General features: G+C 43.4%; 1 protein-coding gene across 1 annotated transcript in view; it reads left to right on the forward strand.

Annotated features, from left to right (window-relative positions):
- Window positions 1–17,414, forward strand: part of rasa3 (RAS p21 protein activator 3) — a 155,160-nt gene extending 137,746 nt beyond the window's left edge. Inside the window, exons 17-24 of the mRNA XM_033023134.1 lie at window positions 2,468–2,545; window positions 3,725–3,798; window positions 7,341–7,447; window positions 8,652–8,734; window positions 9,404–9,612; window positions 11,535–11,638; window positions 14,075–14,258; window positions 15,153–17,414. Of these exons, the coding sequence (XP_032879025.1) occupies window positions 2,468–2,545; window positions 3,725–3,798; window positions 7,341–7,447; window positions 8,652–8,734; window positions 9,404–9,612; window positions 11,535–11,638; window positions 14,075–14,258; window positions 15,153–15,228 (915 nt within the window). The 3' untranslated portion in view covers window positions 15,229–17,414. The remainder of the gene's footprint in view (window positions 1–2,467; window positions 2,546–3,724; window positions 3,799–7,340; window positions 7,448–8,651; window positions 8,735–9,403; window positions 9,613–11,534; window positions 11,639–14,074; window positions 14,259–15,152) is intronic.
- The last annotated feature ends 5,718 nt before the right edge of the window (window positions 17,415–23,132 follow it).

Genomic DNA, 23,132 nt, shown 5'->3' on the forward strand with positions numbered 1-23,132 from the left:
ACATATAGTGTGCAATAATTCAGGAAGAAGGTGATTCAACGCCATTTTCTCAGCAATGGGCATTTAACCCCAGCTTTGTCAGCAACAGCTGATGACTTGAGAGTGAACAACAGAAAGATGGAACCACAGAACTATGGGTGGCACAGTGGCATAGCTAGTAGAACTGCTGCCTCATAGCGGCTGAGACCCGGGTTCGATCTTGACCTCGGCTGCTCCCTGTGTGAAGTTTGCACGTGCTTCCCGTGACTGCATGGGTTTCCACCGGGTGCGGTTTTCTTTCACATCGCAAAGGCGTCCAGGTTTGTAGACTAATTGGCCTCCGTAAATTGCCCCAAATATGTGGACAATTGATGCGAAATTGGATTAACATAGAATAGAATCCTCTATGTTGTCCATCTAAGATTCAATTTGAACGGGGTGATCAATGGTTGGCATGGACTTGCTGGGCTGCAGGGCCAGTTTCCATGCTGTATCGTAAAAGAAACTAAAAAGACCTGTCAGTCCATTCTTCCTTCTGGGAAATGGGGGCTTACACAATTTCTTCTGACATGCTTCATAATTTGTTATGATTGTTTGAAATATTCTCAAGCACCCATGGAGGAGTAGATTTAAGGAATTCTGTGATCCTGCTGCCAACATTTACTTATGGTATGTGCAAAGGCTTTTTGATCCCCTGCAATGATCTGCCTCTGAATCTGTAACAAAGCATATAAGCTCTCAACATGCGTGCAACTATGATTTCCCTGCCACGTCCCTGATTGATCATAAAATATCTTATTTTACATTATTTAGTAAATGTTAAAAACATGATTAGTCATCTGCTTTTAATACATCACCCTTGGTAATCACTGTTTAGTGAATTAATTTGAAAAACTAGTTCATGCCACTCAACTTTCAAACGCTGCTGAAATCAGCCCACAATATTATGTGTGAAGGCCCTTTGTACAGCAAATCAGGTGCACTGTTAAGTTCCATAATGTTATTGTTACTGGACTTGTAATCATGAGCCCTGGACCAGAGAGCCAGTGTTTAAATCTCAGAAATAAATTTGATTTATTAAATAGGTCTGGAATAAAAATCCAATAGCAGATAAGTTCAACCTGAAACTATTTGTTTGTCACAAAAACAAAATGTTCACCCATGTCCCTCAGGGGAAGGAAGTCAACCCAATCTGGTCTACATGTGACTCCAGACCCCCAACAATGTGTTGATTCTTTAGTTATTTAGATTATTATTGTCACATGTACCAATGTACACGTGTGCTGTCCAGTCAAAGAATAGGCTATACATGATTACAACCGAGTTGTGTATAGTGCACAGATAAAGGATAGTGGAAGATGAAGTCCAATTATAGGTAGTTCAAAGGGTCAGGAATGCACTCAAGCTGATGAGAGGACGGTTCAGATGCCTGATCACAGCTGGAAAGAAACTGGCTCTGAATCTGATTCACCACCCTGTGAAATGAACAAATTGGTAGGAAGGTAGACAAAAATGCTGGAGAAACTCAGCGGGTGAGGCAGCACCTCTGGATAGAAGGAATGGGTGACGTTTCGGGTCGAGACCCTTCTTCAGACTCAGTTTAGGGGTGAGCATGCAGGTACAACAGGCAGTGAAGAAAGCGAATGACATGTTGGCCTTTATAACAAGAGGAGTTGAGTATAAGAGCAAAGAGGTCCTGCTGCAGTTGTATAGGGCCCTAGTGAGACCACACCTGGAGTATTGTGTGCAGTTTTGGTCCCCTAATTTGAGGAAGGACATTCTCGCTATTGAGTGAGTTCAGCATAGGTTTACAAGGTTAATTCTAGGGATGGCGGGACTGTCATATGCTGAGAGAATGGAGCGGCTGGGCTTGTATTCTCTGGAGTTTAGAAGGATGAGAGGATATCTTATTGAAACATATAAGATTATTATGGGTTTGGACACGCTAGAGGCAGGAACTTGTTCCCGATGTTGGGGGAGTCCAGAACCAGGGGCCACAGTTTAAGAATAAGGGATAAGCCATTTAGAACGAGGAAACACTTTTTCTCACAGAGAGTTGTGAGTCTGTGGAATTCTCTGCCTCACTGGGCAGTGGAGGCCGGTTCTCTGGATGCTTTCAAGAGAGAGCTAGATAGGGTTCTTAAAGATAGCGGAGTCGGGGAATATGGGGAGAAGGCAGGAATGGGGTACTGGGGATAATCAGCCATGATCACATTGAATGGCGGTGCTGACTCAAAGGGCCGAATGGCCTACTCCTGCACCTATTGTCTATTGCCTATTGAGCTATGAGTGTCAGCCACTCCCTGACAGTAACTCCGACATCCCCTGAATGAACAAATAAGCCTCCAATTCTGTTGCTGAGCAATGTCATTATGGAATTTTGCAGCCCCCGGTTTAGTGATTAACAATGGAATGCCAATAAATACCTCACTGATATCTCCTTGCTTACCCACTTGAAGAGTAACATGTTTTTCAATTTTATCTGCAGGCAAGTTTTAAGGAAACCTACATGGCCGCTTTCTACGAGCACTTTAATGATAAGAAATACACAGATGCTGTAAGAAATGTAAGTAATATTTTATTGATGTAAATGCCGTGGTCATAGTTGCTCTGAAAAACATCCATCTTGAAGATTCAGAAGCTTATTCATCATATGCCGTGTTGCCCGTGAAACCTAACCTTAATGTCCTGGCCAATATTTATCCATCAGTTAATGCTAACACTTCAAAGAACCTCATTGGCACCTGTGGTGTCCTAAGATTGTGAAAAACACGCTAGTCGTGCAATTTTAGTCACAACCATGTGGCCCTCCACATGATTAAATGCAAGGGACCTTTTGACCTGCCTGTAGCCAATTTTGGTTTTAGTGATGTTCTATGTGATTAGACGTAGATTGGCTTTGGGGTTGTATTTGAATATGGGATTCCATTGAGGTGGGGTTTAGGGCTAGATTAGAGATGCAGCATGGAAACAGGCTCTTCGGCCCACTGAGTCCATACAGACCGTCCATCACTCATTCACGCTACTTTTATATTATCCCACTCCCTACACACATGTAACAATTTACACAAGCCAATTAACCTACAAACCCACACAGTTTTGGGATGTGGGAGGAAACCAGAGCACCCGAAGGAAACCCACGCGGTCACAGGGAGAACTTGCAAACTCCATATATACAAGGCCCGACGTCAGTATCGAACCCGGGTCGCTGGGGCTGTGAGGCAGCAGTTCCACCAGCTGCATCACTGTGCTACCCTGCACGCCACTATGCTGTCCTGACTGCCACCCACTATTGTGGTGGTGGGAGAATTCAGTTGGGGTTGAATTTGAATTATTTTGGCATTTTTTGGGGGGTGACGTTAGGGGTAGGGTCTGTTGGAGTCAGGTTGGATTGGGTGCCTGAGCAGCCGAGGTTTTTTTTACCACTATTGTTTATCTAGGAATCCCAAAGACTCCCTTTGAGATGTTGCAAATAAAAAATTCTCAATCAGTAAAAGCCAGCTGATCTGTAAACTTATCCTGATCTTGGAAAATAGTTTGTTTTTAAGTTTTTTTCACAGAAATACTCTTAAATGAAGGAAATGTCAAATTGCGTAATTGTCTGGGGACAGATCTCTGGATTTTTCCAGGGTCACAACTCCTCTGTTACACAGACAGTCGCATACTTGCAGAGAAAGGGAATTTGTTGGCAGATTGTACGTCCAGATGTGCCCCCTTTAACACTGCGTTTGTGATCTGTATGAAGTTCCTAGATTTAATCTCCTCCTCCGGAAGAAAGGACCACAGGAGCATTGAGCAGCCAATCGTGTTAAAGGAAGGGTGAGTTCATAAACCTCATTGTTCTCTGTGGTAAATACATTTTTTTTCCAGTCCAACTCAAATGAAACTATTTATGAGTAACCTTTGCACAGAAAACCCTGCATCTCCCTCATGATGTGACCTACATTCCAAGGCCAATGTTTGTTGCCATTCCCCTGAGGAGAATGGACGGCACAGTGGCGCTGCGGTAGAGTTGCTGCCTTACAGCTCCAGAGACCCGGGTTTCATCCTGACTATGGGTGCTGTCTGTACGGTCTGACCCGTGTGGGTTTTCTCCAGGTGCTCCGGTTTCTTCCCACACTCCAAAGATGTACAGGTCTGTAGGTTAATTGGCTTGGTATAATTGTAAATTGTCTCTGTATAGGAACAGATCTGCAGATGCTGGTTTAAATCAAAGGTAGACGCAAAATGCTGGAGTAACTCAGCGGGACAGGCAGCATCTCTGGAGAGAAGGAATGGATGATGTTTCAGGTCAAGACCTTTCTTCAGACTATAAATTGTCTCGTGTGTGTAGGATAGTGTAAGTGTGCAGGGATCGCTGGTCGACACGGACTCGGTGGGCCGAAGGGCCTATTTCCACGCTGTATCTCTAAACTGAATGAAACTAAACTGATGCTGGTGACCTAACTACTCGATAGAAACATAGCAACATAGTGTTGAGGAAATTGACAGAAAAACAGACAAGAAGCTTTATTGCATGATATGGAGAGATGGTGGCAGTTAACTGCTCATTGTTTCTGTCTTTGCAGCAGAATTAGCCGACAGTTATACAGTGCAGTAAACAACTTTTTTTTTGTTAGATATAACTATACGAAAATATACTTCGTCCTTGGCTATATGTTTTCTTGTTATTACTATCTACTACGTGGGTATTAATTATTTCATTAGTCTTAATATACTTTTTGTTTATGTTAATCTTATTCAACAACAGATGGTTAATACAAGTCAAACATAATACAAGGGCATCTTGCCATTATTCTATCTCATCTTTCAACCACTGCTCCCTCTCCGAGCCAATCATAAGCCCCCATTTACTGCAACGTTTCTGCACTACTAGTGGGTGGTCAACCCAGCGATTGCTATTGTGTTCTTGATCACATTAGTTACATTGTCACATTGTGATCCAGCATTCAATAACTTCCCACTGAGAAACAGGCTTCCTTATCTATGTCCTAATTTGCTGTGCTTTAATTCACCATGCTAAGCATTTCCAAACAAGAGATAATACGTCTGAAACTTGTTTTGCCAAAATTCCCATGATATCCTTCTGCACCTGGTCAACGAGAGATGCCAAAATTAAATGGAGATTTTAATTTTTTCTTCTACACATAGAAAATAGGTGCAGGAGTAGGCCATTCAGCCCCTCGAGCCAGCACCGCCATTCAATATGATCATGTCTGATCATCCAAAATCAGTAACCCGTTCCAGCTTTCTCCCCATTTCCCTTGATTCCTTTAGCCCTAAGATCTAAATTAACTCTCTCTTGAAAACATCCAGTGAATTGGCCTCCACTGCCTTCTGTGGCAGAAAATTCCACAGATTCACAACTCTCTGGGTGAAAAAAGATTTCCTTATCTCAGTCCTAAATGGCCAACCCCTTATTCTGAAACTGTGACCCCTGGTTCTGGACTCCCCAACATCGGGAACATTTCCCCTGCATCTAGCCTGTCCAATCCTTTAAGAATGTTATGTTTCTATAAGATCCCCTCTCATTCTTCTGAATGTATTCCAGTGAATACAAGCCCAGTCGACCCATTCTTTCATCATGTGTCAGTCTCGCCAACCCAGGAATTAACCTACGCTGCACTCCCTCAATAGCAATAATGTCCTTCCTCAAATTAAGAGACCAAAACTGCACACAATACTCCAGCTGCGGTCTCACCAGGGCCCCGTACAACAGTAGGACCTCCTTGCTCCTAAACTCAAATCCTCTCGCAATGAAGGCCAACATGCCATTTGCTTTTTTCACTGCCTGCCAAACCTGCATGCTTACTTTCAGTGACTGATATACAAGGGCACCCAGGATAGAAGAGGATTTTGCTTAACCGATTCACAGGGCAAGAGTTAACTACATTACTGTGGACAGCAGTCGCATATTAGCTAAAGCTGAGCAGGAGATCAATAAACTAGGTGGATTTTTACAACAATCCAACTTCTTTAAGATCACTTTTACAAGACCAACTTTTTTATTATTTCAGCTGTATTCCAATTCTCCTTTAATCCAGTGAGTCATAGAAACTCAGATATTTCGGAGAATTTATGCTGTTGCATACCATCCACCATCATGTACAGAACCCGCTCTCAGGGCTGCCACATATTACGCAGCAGAAGTTCTGGTGTCCACCCTTTGTTCACCGTAAACAACTGGGTTAAGTGTGCCTCCCGCATTCTAAACTCTCCATGAGGGAAGAAAATCCAGCTTTTTGTTTTTGACACTGAATCCCCACTAAAATCAGATGAATCTTGCAGTTGATTCGTGTTAGTGCTGGCAGTTGATTCATTATGTTAGTGGTAGCTCTGGGAAAAGGCTCTTGGATTTGCCCCGCTCCCAGGCATTTTCCTCATAGCTCTGTGATTTTCCTCTTTATTTTGTATCTTTGAAAGTTCCTCTTGAGTATATTTCACCTTTACCCCTTCAGACAGTGCATTCCCGATCGCCCCGAAAAACCGCTATGTATGTGGTTCCAGTTCTGTAGTTAGTCTCCTTAACTCGGCAATCCTCCTGCAACTGGAAACAGCTTCATATTTACTGTCCAAGCCCCTTTATTATTTTGAACACTTATGAATCCATCCTACTCTCTCACAGTCACTTGTGGTGCAGTGAGGAGCTGAGAGTTGCTGGAATATGAGTATCTTCAGCATCCATTCCAATTCCTCTGACTTCTCCTTCCACCAATGTGGGCACTAAGCACGCTCCCAGATTTGTTGCTAACATCTGAAATCAGTGATTCACATTCTTTGGTCAGGAGCTTGTTTTTTTTCCGAGAAAACAGTTAATATTTTACAGGGGTCAGATGGAAAGCTGCAGTGTTAGAGATGAGTGGGCAATCTTTGCAAGTCTGGGATTAGATATAATTCTTGGCAAAGTCAAGAGTTTAGAGGATAACACTGCCAAGTTCTGGGTGTTTTTGTATAGAAATTAAATAAACAAAATAACCAAGGCCGTGTGTGGTGCAACAATTTACCGTCAAAGCAGACTATAAAACTAATACGTCATGGTGATCTGGATGGTTCATCCAGTCCAGGAGCAAAGGCTACTCGGCGTGCCAATCTTTCTTCAGCTATCATTCTCTGTATCATCAGATGTCTGGAATTCAAAATAAATAAATGTAATGCGAAACAAAACAAAGTCCAAAGTCCCTAGTCCAACCAAGGCAATCTTTAGTTTAGTTGGAGTTTGTTGTGTTCAAGACCCTGGGTTGTAGGGAAGGAAGCTGCTCCTGAACCTGGACTTTACAGTTTTTAGGCTCCTATACATTGATTACCTGGTAAAGATTTCATTTACTAACCTTTCCAAATTATATTTTTGGACTTCCATTTAGGTGTATGATCAAGAGGGCACAAGGAAGAAAGCGTTTTGGCATGAAGAATTTTAAGAAGAGGTGGTTTCGCTTGAGCAACCATGAACTCACCTATCACAAGCACAAAGGTGAAGTGGCTCACAGCTCTTCCCTCCTAGTACAGGAGCAGTGTTCCCCTGGGGCCTGGATCCTCACTGGCTTTATGTTCCCTGATGATTCTTCCCAAGCTCCATGTCTCAGTTGCCTTCCTGAGGCCAGCACACACGAACATATGTTGGGAGCAAGATCTTGTCATGGCATCAATGGAGTTTTGAGTGGGAGCAAAAGCATTAAAAGATCTTTGGTGCAAACTGTGACTTTCCACTCAGCAACCGCTGCTTGAGATCAGTCAGATAACTTGGAAGAAAATAGTGGTTGTGCATCTTTCCCCAGGGAGTAGGAAGAATGGAACTCACTCCCACAAACAGTGGGTGAGGTGAAGGGCAGAGATGGATTTAAGGGGATGTTTGATAAACAGATGAAGAAATAGGGGATAGAAGGAGATGGCATTGTGGAAATAGAGAGGGCAGGGAGGGGCTAGCATGAGGCAGCCTCAAGACCACCACTGACGTAGATTCCCTCGCATTGTCCTTGTCCCTGTCCATCTTGATGACTTTATGTGCACACCATCATCCCACTCTGACAGTTTGCTGTCCCTTCTCTGCCTCTTGAATTCCTGTCGAGAGTGGAGGTTCAGTAAGATTCCACATCAGCAGAGCCCAAAAGGAGGGACCATCAACATCAAGCAGTCTCCAATAAATCCAGTCTGGAATTCCATAAGACCATAAGACATAGGAGCAGAATTTGGCCATTTGGAGCATCGAGTCTACTCTGCTGTTTGATCATGGCTGATCTATATTTCCCTCTCAACCCCATGCTCCTGTATTCTCCCTGTAACTTTTGATGCCATCACTAATAAAGTACCTATCAACCTCCAATTTAAAAATTCTCAATGTCTTGGCCTTCTCAGCCATGGCAATGAAATCCCAGGATCAGTCTGATGAGCCTTTGTTGCACTTTCTCCAGTGCAAGTATATCCTTCATGATCGATAACGTATTTAAGGCGTAGTCTCATCTGGGTCCAATATAATTGCAATTAGACACCTTTAATCTTGTGTTCAAATCCTCTTGCATGAGGCAGAGGCAATGTGAGGCCTGTTTTTGTGTACTATATGAATGAGTTTGTCCAGTTGGTTGATGATTTAGATAATGAACTTGGCCAGAAAGCTTCAGACAAATTTCCACTCTGGAAGGAACAGTTTTTTTAATGAGCTCTTTTCCTGATGTTTTTAGGTGACCACCCACTGTACAATATTCCAATTGAAAATATCCTCGCAGTTGAGAAACTAGAGGAAGAATCATTCAAAATGAAAAATGTGAGTAGAATGTTAGATTGTGTGCATCGACGTAAAGATGGAAGATTCGGGAAATTTTCACTGAAGTGCTTAACGCTGGGGCTCAGACTGGGTGGAAACGGACCACGTTTGGATGTGGGAAGATTGCATACTGCCACAATAAGCACATTGACATGGTGCCTGTAATGTCTTGCCATGCTTCATAGGAAACGCGCTAGACATAATCTGAACCACAGAAAGAGGAGTTGGGCTGGTGACTAGAAGCCTGGTCAAAGACATAAGTTTAAGGAGAGTCTTATGGGGGAGAGAGACACAAAGATTCTGTGAGGGCGTATAGTGAGTTGAAAGTGCGGCTGCCAGAAACAGGGATTAAAATCCAGGATGCTCAAGAGACTACTAATGGGGGGGTGGGGGGGGGGGGGTGGAGAGATAAGATGGGGCAGGTTCTGGAGAGATGGAGACATAAAGAGGGAAGGTTATAAAGGGTTAGAGGAGTAGGCTATAGATGACTGGAGGTAGGAAGGATATGGAGGGCTGGAGATGGGGAGGGATACATCATAGAAGGATTTGAAAGGGATTTGACATTGTGCAATCCTCCACCCAAATTGCAGAAAATAGGAGAATTTAAGATTGCCACCTGGGTTAATACAGCGTATGAGCAAATTGAATCTTGTGCTTGCTTCAAATCAGATGTTTCAAGTCATTCAGCCCGAGAGAGCGCTGTACATCCAGGCCAACAACTGTGTGGAGGCCAAAGACTGGATGGACATCCTGACCAAAGTTAGTCAGTGCAACCAGAAGCGGCTGACCACGTACCACCCATCGGCCTACCTCAACGGGCACTGGCTGTGCTGCAAGGCCAGTGCGGACGGTGTCCCTGGGTGTGCCCCCTGCACTGGGTAAGATGAGCAGACCCTCTACCTGTCTGTACAAGTCCCACTTACCCACATATTAAGACCTTTCTAAGTTTACTTTTTTTAAATGTGGTGCCGGAGCCAGAAGACTCTTTGTGTGCTGGTCCCAGAAGAGGAGCTGCTGTCACCCATTACAATCAGACCACTCTTTTAAATCTTTATTTCAGCAGCAAATCTTTCACTAAATGTTATACCCTGTATCCGTTATCTGTACATTCTGGACGGCTTGATTGTAATCATGCATAGTCTTTTCTTTGACTGGATAGCATGGAAACAAATGTTTTTCACTGTACCTCAGTACACGTGATAATAATAAACTACACTAAACGACACTAGATAATTAAGATAGACACAAAATCCTGGTGTAACTCAGCGGGCGGGCAGCATCTCTGGAGAAAAGGAATAGGCGACGTTTCCGATCGAGACCCTTCTTTTGTTCCTTCCTATACACCAAACAATTCTTCTCTTACTGATCCTGATTCGACTTTTAACATCCTAACCCCTCTAAATACAAAAAAAAAATTATCCTAACACGGTCCTTTGCATATATAGGTGATCTTAAATGTACTGCATATCCCCATGGTCATCTGGTTTTGCTTTATCAGGAAATTACTGTGGATGAACTCTGTTTTACAATACAAGAGCTCTCTTTCATTAGACACAAAATGTGAAGAGTATTTAAGTGGGTCAGGCAGCATCTCTGGAGAAAAGGAATAGGTGATATTTTGGGTCGGACTCCTTCTTTTCTCCTGAGATGCTGCCTAACCAGCTGAGTTACTCTAGCATTTTGTGTCTATCTTCGGTGTAAACCAGCACATGCAGTTCCTTCCTACACAGCTCTCGATCTTTAATGTATCTAGATTCTATCTCAAGAATAGAAGTCAAGGTCTGGGAGAAAGCACAAAGAAAAATCACTGATATGAGACCCTAGAGCTTTGACTATGAAGAGACTTTAAGGGTTGATGGTGAATGAGGTTTCCACTGGTCCAGAACCTTCTATTACCACTCACCCGACTCTCCTTAGAGTCTAACAAGCTACTTTTATCTCCTTCCTGCATCTGTCGAAGGGTCTTTGACCTGAAACATTAGCTCTGCTTCTCTTCCCACAGATGCGGCCTGACCTGCTGAGTATTTCCTTCATTTTCTGTTTTTTCAAATTTATACTCCCGAGTTACTAACCCAATGACCAGTGCACTTTTTCAAACCACTCTTTCCAACCTCCACTGAAAACCTCTGCAGGTAGCAACAAGAAGACAGCCATCAGACCCCTCAAAACCTATCCCATTCAATATGACTGTGACTGACCTGTGCTGGCCTCAACTCCTCTTCTGTGTCACTTCTCCAGCCTGTTTATTCCTCAATTTAACAAATATTTGTAATGACCCGACTTCCGCTACCCGCTAGAACATAGAACTCCAGGGATTCACCACCCTCTACAAGGAGAAGATGGCCACTGTGCACTGGTGGTGGAGGGAGCGAAATGCCATCTTTGCAGTGGTTGAGTTGCTGCCTTACAGCGCCAGAGACCCAGGTTCAATCCTGACTACAGGTGCTGTCTGTACAGAGTTTGTACATTCTCCTGGTGAGCTACGTGAGTTTTCCCCGGGAGCTCCAGTTTCCTCCCATACTCTAAAGACCAACAGGTTTGAGGCTAATTGACTTGGTAAAATTTTAAATTGTCCCGAGTGTGTGTAGGATAATTGGTCGGCACGGAACTCGATGGGCCGAAGGGACTGTTTCAGCACTATATCTCTAAAATAAAACTAAAGTATTTTGTTGTGACACTGTGTGTTTAACAGTCTGCCTTTGGTAAAGCCTGCACGCACTGTGCTTTTAAGTGCTTTACCTTTTGGGCTAGTGGCCATTACGTTGATTTGAATCCCATGTGGTGTGTCTGTTCTGTGCAGTGGCCTTCCGGCAGACATTCAGCTGGACGTAGACGGTGACCGCGAGACGGAGCATATTTACTCCCTCTTCAACACTCACAGGACCAAGCTGGAGAAGATGCAAGGTGAAAGATGCTGCAAATCTGACGTAAAACTGTGTCCTCTGTCACTGATGCAAGAGGTGCAAAACGTGATGACAACTTTAGGACTACAGAGGCTGGTGGAAAGTGCAGGGAGGAGAATACCTTTGTAGTTTGAGGAGTGGGGAGTTTTATACATGAATTCTTGGGAGGTTGCAGTTGCTGCCTGAAAAGACTATTGCAAGGACACCAGCCTGAAAGACAATTTGAGAGTCAGCCATATTGGTGTGGGATGAGGAGGTGGTGTGATGGAGGAGGAGGGTGATCACAGCCCGGGTGAGGACAGCAGTAATGTGCTGGGACTGCACTATAATCCAACAGCTCCTGGTCCCAGTGATGAAGAATTCATATTTCCGTTTTTTTAAGTGATAAGTGGAGTGTGGGGGCATCACAGTGGCGAAGCCGTGGAGTTGCTGTCTAACAGTGCCAGAGACCTGGTGTCGATCCTGACTACGGGTGCTGTCAGTACAGAGTTTGTACGTTCTCCCCATGACCGCCTGGGTTTTCCCCAGATTCGCCGGTTTCCTCCTACATTCCAAAGAAGTATAGGTTTGTAGGTTAATTTGGCTTCGGTAAAAATTGTAAATTGTCCCTAGTGTGTGTAGGATAGTGCTAGTGTACAGGGATCGCTGGTCGACGTGGACTCGGTTGGTCGAAGGGCATGTTTCCGCACTGTATTTCCAAACTAAACTAAACTGGTGGGCCCAGAAATCACTGGATTAAACTGCGTCTCGAGGTGAGACCCCACCTGGAGTATTGCGTACAGTTTTGGTCTCCTAATCTGAGGAAAGACATTCTTGCCATAGAGGGAGTACAGAGAAGGTTCACCAGACTGATTCCTAGGATGGCAGGACTTTCATATGAAGAAAGACTGGATAGACTCGACTTGTACACGCTAGAATTTAGAAGATTGAGGGGGGATCTTATAGAAACTTACAAAATTCTTAAGAGGTTGGACAGGCTAGATGCAGGAAAATTATTCCCGATGTTGGGGAAGTCCAGAACTAGGGGGCACAGTTTAAGGATAAGAGGGAGGTATTTTAGGGCTGAGATGAGAAAATCATTTTTTACACAGAGAGTGGTGAATCTATGGAATTCTCTGCCACAGAAGGTAGTTGAGGCCAGTTCATTGACTATATTTAAGAGGGAGTTAGATGTGGCCCTTGTGGCTAAAGGGATCAGGGGGTATGGAGAGAAGGCAGGGATGGGATACTGAGTTGGATGATCAGCCATGATCATATTGAATGGCGATGCAGGCTCGAAGGGACGAATGGCCTACTCCTGCACCTATTTTCTATGTTTCTATGTTATTAATCTCGGCACTTGACAGACCTGCTTGTCAGATGCTGAATCTTGAAGTGATGCTCAGAAAGTGATTAACAATTGAATTGCCATCGAGATGTCCCGATGTAAATCCTTGATGTCCCAACCACAAAATGATTAAAGGTTAATAAATTACTAATTCTCAATTAATGAACGATTTGAATAAAGCAGTCGTACATACCAAGGCAATACGTGGAGTATTACCAACAGTTCTGATCCAGAAATTATGAAAAGATTTACAAGGATAATACCAGTAGTGAGATGTTGTACCTGTTAGGAAGGTTAAACAGGCTGTCATCCATCCTCTGGAAAACACGAGTGTGGGAACCTCATGGACTACTTTAACAGTTTGGAAAGGTTAATGCTTTCACTTAACAGGGAGATTTCCCTTTGTGGAACTAGGGTCCTTTACTGTAAGGGGTCACCAATAGATCCTGTCAGGAATTCCGAGTATGGTGAAATTGTAAACTCACTCCAACCAGGATCAGGCCGAGGGAACTGGAGAGATGGGCTTAAGGGGGCGGCAAGGGAGAGTGAAGTAGGAGCAGATGGCTGGGAGGGGACTGGTGTGAAGCAGAAATATCATCATGGAGCAGAGGGGCTGAATGGCCTGCTTCTGTAGTTACATACATACCATGTAAAGTTATGTCAAACAGAGTTCAGCTTGAGGCTGAGTTGCTGTGCAGTGGCACGCTGATAGCTGGGCTGTCCTGCTCCAAATGTGAACCTCTACAGTGATTATCAGCAGTACACCTTGTCTTCACTCTCTTGTGGCTGAGTTCCAATTAGTACTCATCAGCTAACTCAGCCCAACCACAAACCGAAGCTAAGCTTTATTGGTCTGCATAGATCTGCTCTCGCGTAGGAGCTTGTTCAGTAAGAGCTTGTTATTCCCTGATCATGTATCTATACACTGTCAATGGATCGATTGTAATAATGTATTGACTTTCTGCTGACTGGTTAGCACGCAGCAAAAGCTTTTCAATGTACCTTGATACACCTGACAATAAACGGAACTGAATTGGGACTGTTTCAGCACTGTATATCTAAACTAAACTAAACTAAAAATAATCGGCTCCATTTCACCTTTGTTCCCAGAGGCTTGTGGCAGCAAGTCTGTGTATGACGGGCCAGAGCAGGAGGAGTATTCAACCTTTATCATCGATGATCCGCAAGAGACGTATAAAGTCCTCAAGCAGATCATAGCTGCTGTCCAGACCCTGGACCTGGAGCACACACAGTACAAGAGGAACAAGTTCACGAGGACCAAGTATGGCAGCCAGTAAGTCATTCTTTATTCATATTTTTTACTTTCTCCAATATCAATCCTCTAAGAAATGCCCCAAGTGGGATAGGTTGCATTATTGTTCTCTTACTGATGGTGTGAGATGAAGATTGGCAGGAGGAGGTTTGTGTGGAACGTGAACACCAGCACCAGGGCGATGGGCTGAATGGCCTGTTCCATGTCGTAAATTAGAATGATTCAGCGCACTGTTTGGCCAGTTCAGGACCCATTCCAAACATGGGCTGTGTTTAGAACTCTCTTCCTCAAAAGATGGTGAACGGTCACAGTCTTTTTCACACGGAGGCAAGGACTAAAGCGAGAGCACGTAGGTTTAAGGTGAGAAGAGGAAGATTTAAATGGGACCTGGGGGGCAATTGTTTCACACAAGAAGGTTGGTACATGGAAAGAGCTGCCAGAGGAAGTGTCTAAGGTGGATACAATTACAACATTTAAAACATACTTGGACAAGTACTAACAGAGGAAAGGTTTAGAGAGATATAGGGCAGATGCAGGTGTGCAACTAGCTCGGTTAGGCACCATGGGCGAATTGGGCCGAAGGACCTAATTCCATGTGTAGGAAGGAAGTTCAGATGCCGAAGATACACACAAAGTGCTGGGGTAACTCAGCGGGGCAGGCAGCATCTCTGGAGAAAAGGAATGGGTAACATTTTGGGTCGGAACCCTTCCTATTTCCATGCTGTATTGCTCTCTGACTTTATGCATCTATGGTATGGTCCAGGATTCTTGTCAAGAACCTCTGCTTTATTCATGAAAGGAAGTATTATCTTGTCGAGCTATCTCCCTAGGTTTGTGAATAAGCACCCTCTTTATTGCCAACGTGAAAAAAATGCTATTTTTAAACTTGTTTATTTGTATTTTGATTTATTTTAGGGAACATCCAATTGGTGATAAGACCCTTCAGTGCCACGTAACCGAGACCTCGAGACGTCCAACCAACTCTGTGTGACCAGCAGATTTGAGAAAGAACTGGAAAGCCGAGAGAGTTACTTTATACCTGAAAATGCTGGTCCCAGCTCGAAACTAAATTTGAGATATAGAGGATAATTTGTGTAAAGTGTACAGATTTGCAGTGTTCATCTTAATCAACTTTTCCATACCATGTTAACGATGTCTCCACAAACTGTTACAGTATGCACTTTAGTTATCTGCAGATAACAGATGACTAACTATCTGCCTTTGGGGCAGTTATTTTATACCCGTTCTAAGCAGCGATCAGTTGAATGATCATTGAAAGTGAACCAGTCGGCGATAGATTCCAGTGAAGAGAGTTTGCCACGACTGGGTCAGCCCAGCTGGGTATTGGACTGATGAAGCAAACTAACCTTAAGGTGCAGATACTGCACTCTGTGGTAATGTTGGCAGTGCCACTAATCAGAAGCAGGGGTTTGGAGTATGGGGCTTTGTCCCAGATATAGGTGCCATGATTGCCATCTACAGAGCTTTGCATAATTACCCTTTAGCAGTTAGACATCTGTGGTATTGTCCCCACATTCTTATCTCCCTGTGATGTTTTTTAAAATGACTCTTGGTCCAAACCAGTGTGAGAAACGGTCGCCCCTCCATGCCGGGTTCCTGGGGATCACGCCTGGGTCTGGGTCCATCGAGATCCACTCGCACCATTGTTTTTTACCACTGCTGCCTCTGGGTTGAGGACCAGATCAGACTCCGAGCTGACCTGTCTCACTCAGTGTTAACCAAAAAACAAACTGCTTCAATAACTCAGCGGGTCAGACAGCATCTTTGGAGGTAAATGGATGGGCCACGTTTTGGCTCGACCTGAAGCATCATCTGTCTATTTACCTCCACATATGCTGGCTGTCCTGCTGAGTTCCTCCAGCAGTTTGTTTTTGCTCCAGAACTCAGCAGCTGCCGTCTCTAATGTCTCTCAGTCAGCATTAAGTTGTGCCATTCTGTCAGAATCTCTTGTCTGCAATTGTATATTGTCCCATATTTATACCACTGTCTGTTTGATAGTGTGACAAAGTCCCATTATTTAAAGGGAATGTGTACACTGTACCAACAGTCTGCTGTGCATTCACAGTGATGTCTCATGTCCAGTGGTGACGCTCTCTTATGCGTTAAATCCAACTGAGTACGTCCGTGCGTGACCTTGAATGGACATGACCTTGTCAAGGCTTCCAATGAGGCACCTGTGAGAAACACGATGTCCTCCCTCCCCCATCACCCCGTGAAACAACATTAACGAACAACAGCGATAGAGTTTGGACCCAGTTGCTCTGTTGCAAAAGTCTTTTTAATGACCCTGCTTCCTGCTTCACTTTTAACCATTTTAAAACTTCATTTGCAATTGCACATTTTTATCTAAAGGAATAAGAAATACAACCTCAATCGTGGGTAGTTGGAATTCCTGTGCGCTGCTGGGAGTTGTATATTAGTATATCTGTTTTTAAAGAACCACTGTCATAGCGGTAGAACTGATTTATCATGTTTTAAACAAGTGTATTGAACATGTTGTATATACTACAATTTCTGTAACTTTAAAGGGAAATGTTACTTCCATATGAGTGTCCAGTTCAGTCAACAGGATGAAATTTGCAGCAATCCTTGTAACTTAAACCGTGAACATTGAAAGCTTGGTTCATTGACAGATCGACAGGCATACTCTGGTGATCAGCACGTCAGAGGGAATGCCTCGACTTACTTTGGGCCCGTGTTGAGGAAACATCTGAACTGATATTTGGCTAGTGTTGAGGGAACACCTGGGCTGGTACTGGGGTGGCGTTATCTTGAGCTGAAGTTAGAAAAGTGTTAAGAAAATGCCCCAGATGATATTGGGCAGTGTCATAAAATGTCTGGGCTGAACTCAGGGCTGTGTTGAGGGAGTGTGCAGTCAGTGATAGAGACAGTGTTAAGGGAGTATTTGGGCTGAGGTTGGATCAGCATTGAGGAAGCACCTGGGCTAAGATTAGGGGTGCATTTGGCCACAGCTTGAGACAACATTGAGGGAGTGTTAAGGAAGTGGGCAGGCTAAGGTTGGGTTAGCCACCTTATTTGATTGATTGGCACCAGTCAAGTAAAGCACTGGCAGAATAACCAAGCTTTTACTGTACATGAATATATTAATGGGACACTGTATTTTTAACTGCCAAATAAAACCATGAGTTTTTAACAGCTTTGTACTCTTGCATTAAACATGACTGGCATCACAGAGGTTGGGTGATGAAAAGGGCAGTTTGGTACCAATGGCCAAATCCTTCAGGATTGAGTGAGGCGTCATCAGAAACTCTCCCAATATCTCATCTTCTGCTCCGTCCCCTAATTATACATTGTATGACTATACTCAACTGACAAACAGAGAGAGATTCTGTCCTGACCTCGGGTGTATCCCAGGCAATTGGCAACCACCACTACTGTAATTGGTTGGCATCTGCTTCTGTTCAAGATGCTTCCAATGCCACATGGACACAATGGCCAGGTAACTCACATATGCTATGATTTGCCTGGTAGTAACCAAAACAATTGTTTTTCACCATACAACTGAGAAAACTATAGCAATAAAAGATGGCATAGGGGTAGAGTTGCTGCCTTACAGCGCCAGAGACCCGGGTTAGATCCTGACTACGGGTGCCTGTCTGTACGGAGTTTGTACGTTCTCTCCGTGACCTGCGTGGGTTTTCTCCGAGATCTTCAGTTTCCTCCCACACTCCAAAGTTGTACAGGTTCGTAGGTTAATTGGCTTGGTAAATGTTAATTTGTCCCTCGTGTGTAGCATTAATATGGGTTCGCTGGTCGGTGTGGACTCGGTGGGCTGAAGGGCCTGTTTCTGTGCTGTATCTCTAAACTAAATTAAACTAAATAATGAATAATAACCATCAACGAGACAGCACAGAATAGCAGCGATGTTCAGCAGATCAGGCAGCATATGTAGAGTGAGAAAGAATTAATGTTTCAGGATGATGTCTCCCATCAAGAGCCAAGATTGTTCCATTGCTGTCTGTACCGGGAACTGCATCTTTTACAGGCTCCATAATGCAATACCACAATATAGTGATCAATAACATAATAAATTAATGATCAATTATTCCAGGAAACTAGGCTTTATTAGTGCAAAAATCGATGTACATAATGCAACCATGACTCTACTTAGTAGCAGGAATAGTTAGAAATCAAATGTGGGATGGATTGTTCAAGGCCTTGGATGAACGTCCCCCACAGTTGAGCAGTCACTTTATATCCAGGTGGGAGAGTAGGTTGGAGGATGAGGAGAAGATTTTCAGAACGGAGGCATTGTTGGACAGGTAGTTAGTGTGGAGTCAACGGGTAGACAATAGGTGCAGGAGTAGGCCATTTGGCCCTTCGAGCTAGCACGGCCATTCAATGTGATCATGGCTGATCATCCCCAATCAGTACCCTGCTCCTACCTTCTCCCTATATCCCCTGACTCAGCTATCTTTAAGGGCCCTATCTAGCTCTCTCTTGAAAGTATCCAGGGAACCGGCCTCCAAAGTCCTCTGAGGCAGAGAATTCCACACTCACAACTCCCTGTGTGAAAACGTGTTTCCTCATCTCCGTTCTAAATGGCTTACCCCTTATTCTTAAACTGTGGCCTCTGGTTCTGAACTCCCCCAACATCGGTAACATGTTTCCTGCCTCTAGCATGTCCAAACCCTTAATAATCTTATATGGTTCAATAAAATCCCTTCTCATCCTTCTAAACTCCAGAGTGTACAAGCCCAGCCACTCTTCTCTCAGCATATGACAGTACCGCCATCCTGGGAATTAACCTTATAAACCTACGCTGCACTCCCTCAATAGCAAGAATGTCCTTCCTCAAATTAGGGCAGCAAAACTGCACACAAAACTCCAGGTGTGGTCTCACTAGTGCCCTGTACAACTGCAGAAGGACCTCTTTGCTCCTATACTCAACTCCTCTTGTTATGAAGGCCAACATGCCATTCGCTTTCTTCACTGCCTGCTGTACGTGCATGCTTACTTTCATTGACTGATGAACAAGGATCCCAAGGTCCCGTTGTACTTCCCTAATAAAAAATTACAATTTTGATTATATTGTGGATGTTTCTAGATTAATTTATGGGAATTAAACATCAAATTCCTTCCATCTGGCATATGAATTAATGGCAGTGAGATTTAAAAATCATGTTATATTGTGAATTCTTGTGTGAATGGGAATAGTTTGTTATTTGGATACTTAGGCTATTTTGAAAAAAATATCCTTTTCTTAAGAAAAGGAATCTACAGGACATTCTTAATGGGAAAGTAGTGGGTAGAAAGGCATGTCATGCTTGGTTTGAAGAGCAAAAACCTATAGTTTACAATGCCAAAATTAAAAAGTTGAGGAAAAACAAATTGTACAGAGTTGCTTATTGGTTACAATCTGAGGAGTATGATGATGCTACTGATTATGATATGCCAATGTACCAGCTAGCAGCTGATCTTCTCCATAAAGACTTGGTCTATTGCTAGAAATTGTAATCTATTTACCTATCTGTCACAGACTTACAGCATATAATACAATAATATTAAAGTTTTGATCTTGAGAATATCACATTTTTGAATTTTCAAGGCAGTCAGGGTGTTTATTACTATTTCCGTCACAATGGTCAATTTTGTAATTGGCTACAATTAAGTTGTTAACTAATTATATGCTTTAATTTCTGGTCATCCAAGTAAGATGTTTTATATTTGTTTCAGAATGCTTCAATCTATAATAACTGAAAATTTCATTCAGTTCTCTTGATTTTTAAGAAAGTTATGGGCTTTTGACTGTCCTCGATCACAGCTTTTGTGTTAAGTCAATGCAAAAGCAATTGGAACAAGATGCTCATTTCCGAGTGTGAAAATGGTCATAACATTTTTAATACTGAAGATATGAAAGTGAATTAGGTGTAAAATTAAACATCTTTTTATGCTTTATCTGATGGGATAAATTGCAGACCTGATTTTTAAAATCTCAAAATTTTGTAACATTGCTACATTTAGATAATAATCCGCCTTCTTGTTTTTGCTACCAAAGTGGATAACCTTACATTTATCCACATTAAACAGCATCTGCCATGCATCTGCCCACACGCCCAACCTGTCCAAGTCACCCTGCATTTTCATAGCATCCTCCTCACGGTTCACACTGCCACCCAGCTTTGTGTCATCTGCAAATTTGCTAATGTTCCTTTGAATCCCCTCATCTAAATCATTGATGTATATTGTAAACATACTGAGGTGATGACCTCGGAGAGGGCTAAGTGTGATGACCATCTTTAAGATAGGAGATAGATCCACCTGTGGTGTCTAGGGAAGGGTCTCTCTGCTACCTGTTACAATAGTCTCCTCAACCGACGAAGATAGACACTAAATGCTGGAGTAACTCATCGGGTCAGACAGCATCTCTAGAGAAAAGGAATAGGTGACATTTCTGGTCACGACCCTTCTTCAGACTGAGAGTCAGGGGAAAGGAAAACGAGAGATATAGACGGTGATATAGAGATATAGAAGATACTAAAAGAGAAAGCTCAAAGAGCTCTGTATGCAATAAAAAGAAGATTCTACAACATCCTAATCCCAATTAAAATCTGTCTTAAAATATTTCACAGTGTAATCCAGCCTATTGCGCTTTATGGTAGTGAAGTATGGGGTCCGCTCAGTCACCATAGTTATAGTAAATGGGAAAAACATACAACGGAGGCCCTGCATGCGGAATTTTGTCGGAACACCCTCCGTATCCAAAGGAAAACACCAACAAACGCATGTAGGGCGGAACTAGGCAGATACCCACTGATAATAAATATCCTGAAAAGAGCACTAAATTTTTGGAATCACCTTAAATCTAGCCCCCCAGATACCCTCCAGTTTAAAGCCCTTCAAACCCAAGAGGAACCCAGAAAAGAGTTCCCTGTGTCAGTTGGTACTGAGACTAACTACCCCTATTCAGTTAAACCCTATCCAGTTAAACCCTGACCGGCCCCAGATCAATACTGGCCCCCAATCACCAATTAGAGTGAACCAAATTATCAAACAATGTAAAGAAACGTACTTGGAACATTGGGATAAAGAAACCAAAAGCCAAAGCAGATTAGGATGTTACCGTTCCCTAAAAAGAGACCATAAATTTGCAGACTATCTCTCAACTGTTAGAGACATAAAGCAGAGACAGACCCTCACCAAATACAGATTAAGTGACCACTATTTGGCAGTTGAAAAAGGAAGACAGAAGAGATTCTGGCAACCAAGAGAAAACAGAATATGCAGCCACTGTTTGACAGATGAGGTTGAAACAGGTGCACTTCCTCCTAAAATGCAATAAATTTGACAAAACAAGGAAAGCATACTTTGACAAACTCAGTGTGGCAACCCCTGATTTTAAAGAACTAGATGATACATCAAAACTAAGAATAATCCTTGGCGAAGGAAATACGGCACATCTTGGTGCACAATACGTAACAGCATGCCATAACCTGAGAGACGGTGAATGACCAACATGGACATATGTACGCACACACTAATCGACATTAACTAACACTAAGAAATTAATATTGAATTGCTAAACTTGCTATTGTGTTGTACTGCTTACAGCTACAAGAACGGGTAGCAATCAATAAAGGGCTATCGGCCTATTGCAAGTTTATGTACAGGGACATATCTATCCATGCATCGTATACTTGTATTTATACTTAGGCATTTCAAATATGTATGTCATGTTTTATACTTTGGCAATATAACAATGTTTTTTTTATCATGCCAATAAAGTTTTTTAATTGAATTGAATTGATAGAACAAATGAATGCGTAGAGCAGCAGATTAATGCGAGGATGTTGCAGAGGGGTGAGAACTTCATAGGCATCCCTTGAGGAGATTTCGCAGTGGAGCAGGCAAAATATATAAGAATGAACTGCAGATGCTGGTTTAAACATGAAGATAGACACAAAAAGCTGGAGTAACTCAGCGGATCATGAAGCATCTCTGGGGAAAAGAAATAGGGACTGCAGGTGCTGTTTTATGGAGAAAAAAGACTCAGGGTGCTGAAGTAACTCGGCGAGTCAAGCGGCATCTCTGGAGAAAAGGAACAGGTGACGTTTCGGGTTGAGACCCTTCTTCAGTTTGAAACCCCGACCCGAAACGTCTCGTATTCATGTGTAGGAAATAACTGCAGATGCTGGTTTAAATCGAAGGTAGACACAAAATGCTGGTGTAACTCAGCGGGACAGGCAGCATCTCTGGAGAGAAGGAATGGGTTCACAAATTGTTGCAGTATTCATCTTCTCCAGATATGCTGCTTGACTAGCTGAGTTACTCCAGCACTTGGCATATCTCTTTTTTGTTCTGGAAAGAAACAGGTTGTGTCATCTGCCCATAGCTTCTCGCGTCCGCAATGAGGCACCTCACGTTCAGGCAGCTTCCCTCGGGAGCGAAGGACATTTTCAGAAATAATGGAAAGCTAGCGCGACTGCACTGGGAACCCAAGGCGCCGTGTTTCAACAGCTGAACCGCAGAATGAGAAGATCAAATCGCCAGTGAGCAGGGATCGGCTGCCTGGCCCTAAGAACCCGCTCCATCATTCAGCATGATCTTATCCGTCCGTCCACCTCTCCTGGCCCTTTCCCCATATCCCTCGAGTGATTCCCTTACAATACAGAAATCAACCCGTCTCGGTTTTGAACGAACTCAATGACCGGGGCGGCATGGTGGCGCAGTGGTGGAGTTGCTGCCTTGACAGCCCCAGAGACCCAGGGTCGATCCTGACAGCGGGTGCTGCACCTGCTCCCTGTGACCGCGTGGGTTTCCTCCGGGTGCTTTCGTTTCCTCCCACACTACAAAAGACGTACAGGTTTGTAGGTTAACTAGCTCCAGCACAATTACAAATTGTCCCTAGTGTGT

Source organism: Amblyraja radiata, chromosome 6, assembly GCF_010909765.2.
Source record: "Amblyraja radiata isolate CabotCenter1 chromosome 6, sAmbRad1.1.pri, whole genome shotgun sequence".
In the NCBI taxonomy this organism is placed as follows: domain Eukaryota; kingdom Metazoa; phylum Chordata; class Chondrichthyes; order Rajiformes; family Rajidae; genus Amblyraja; species Amblyraja radiata.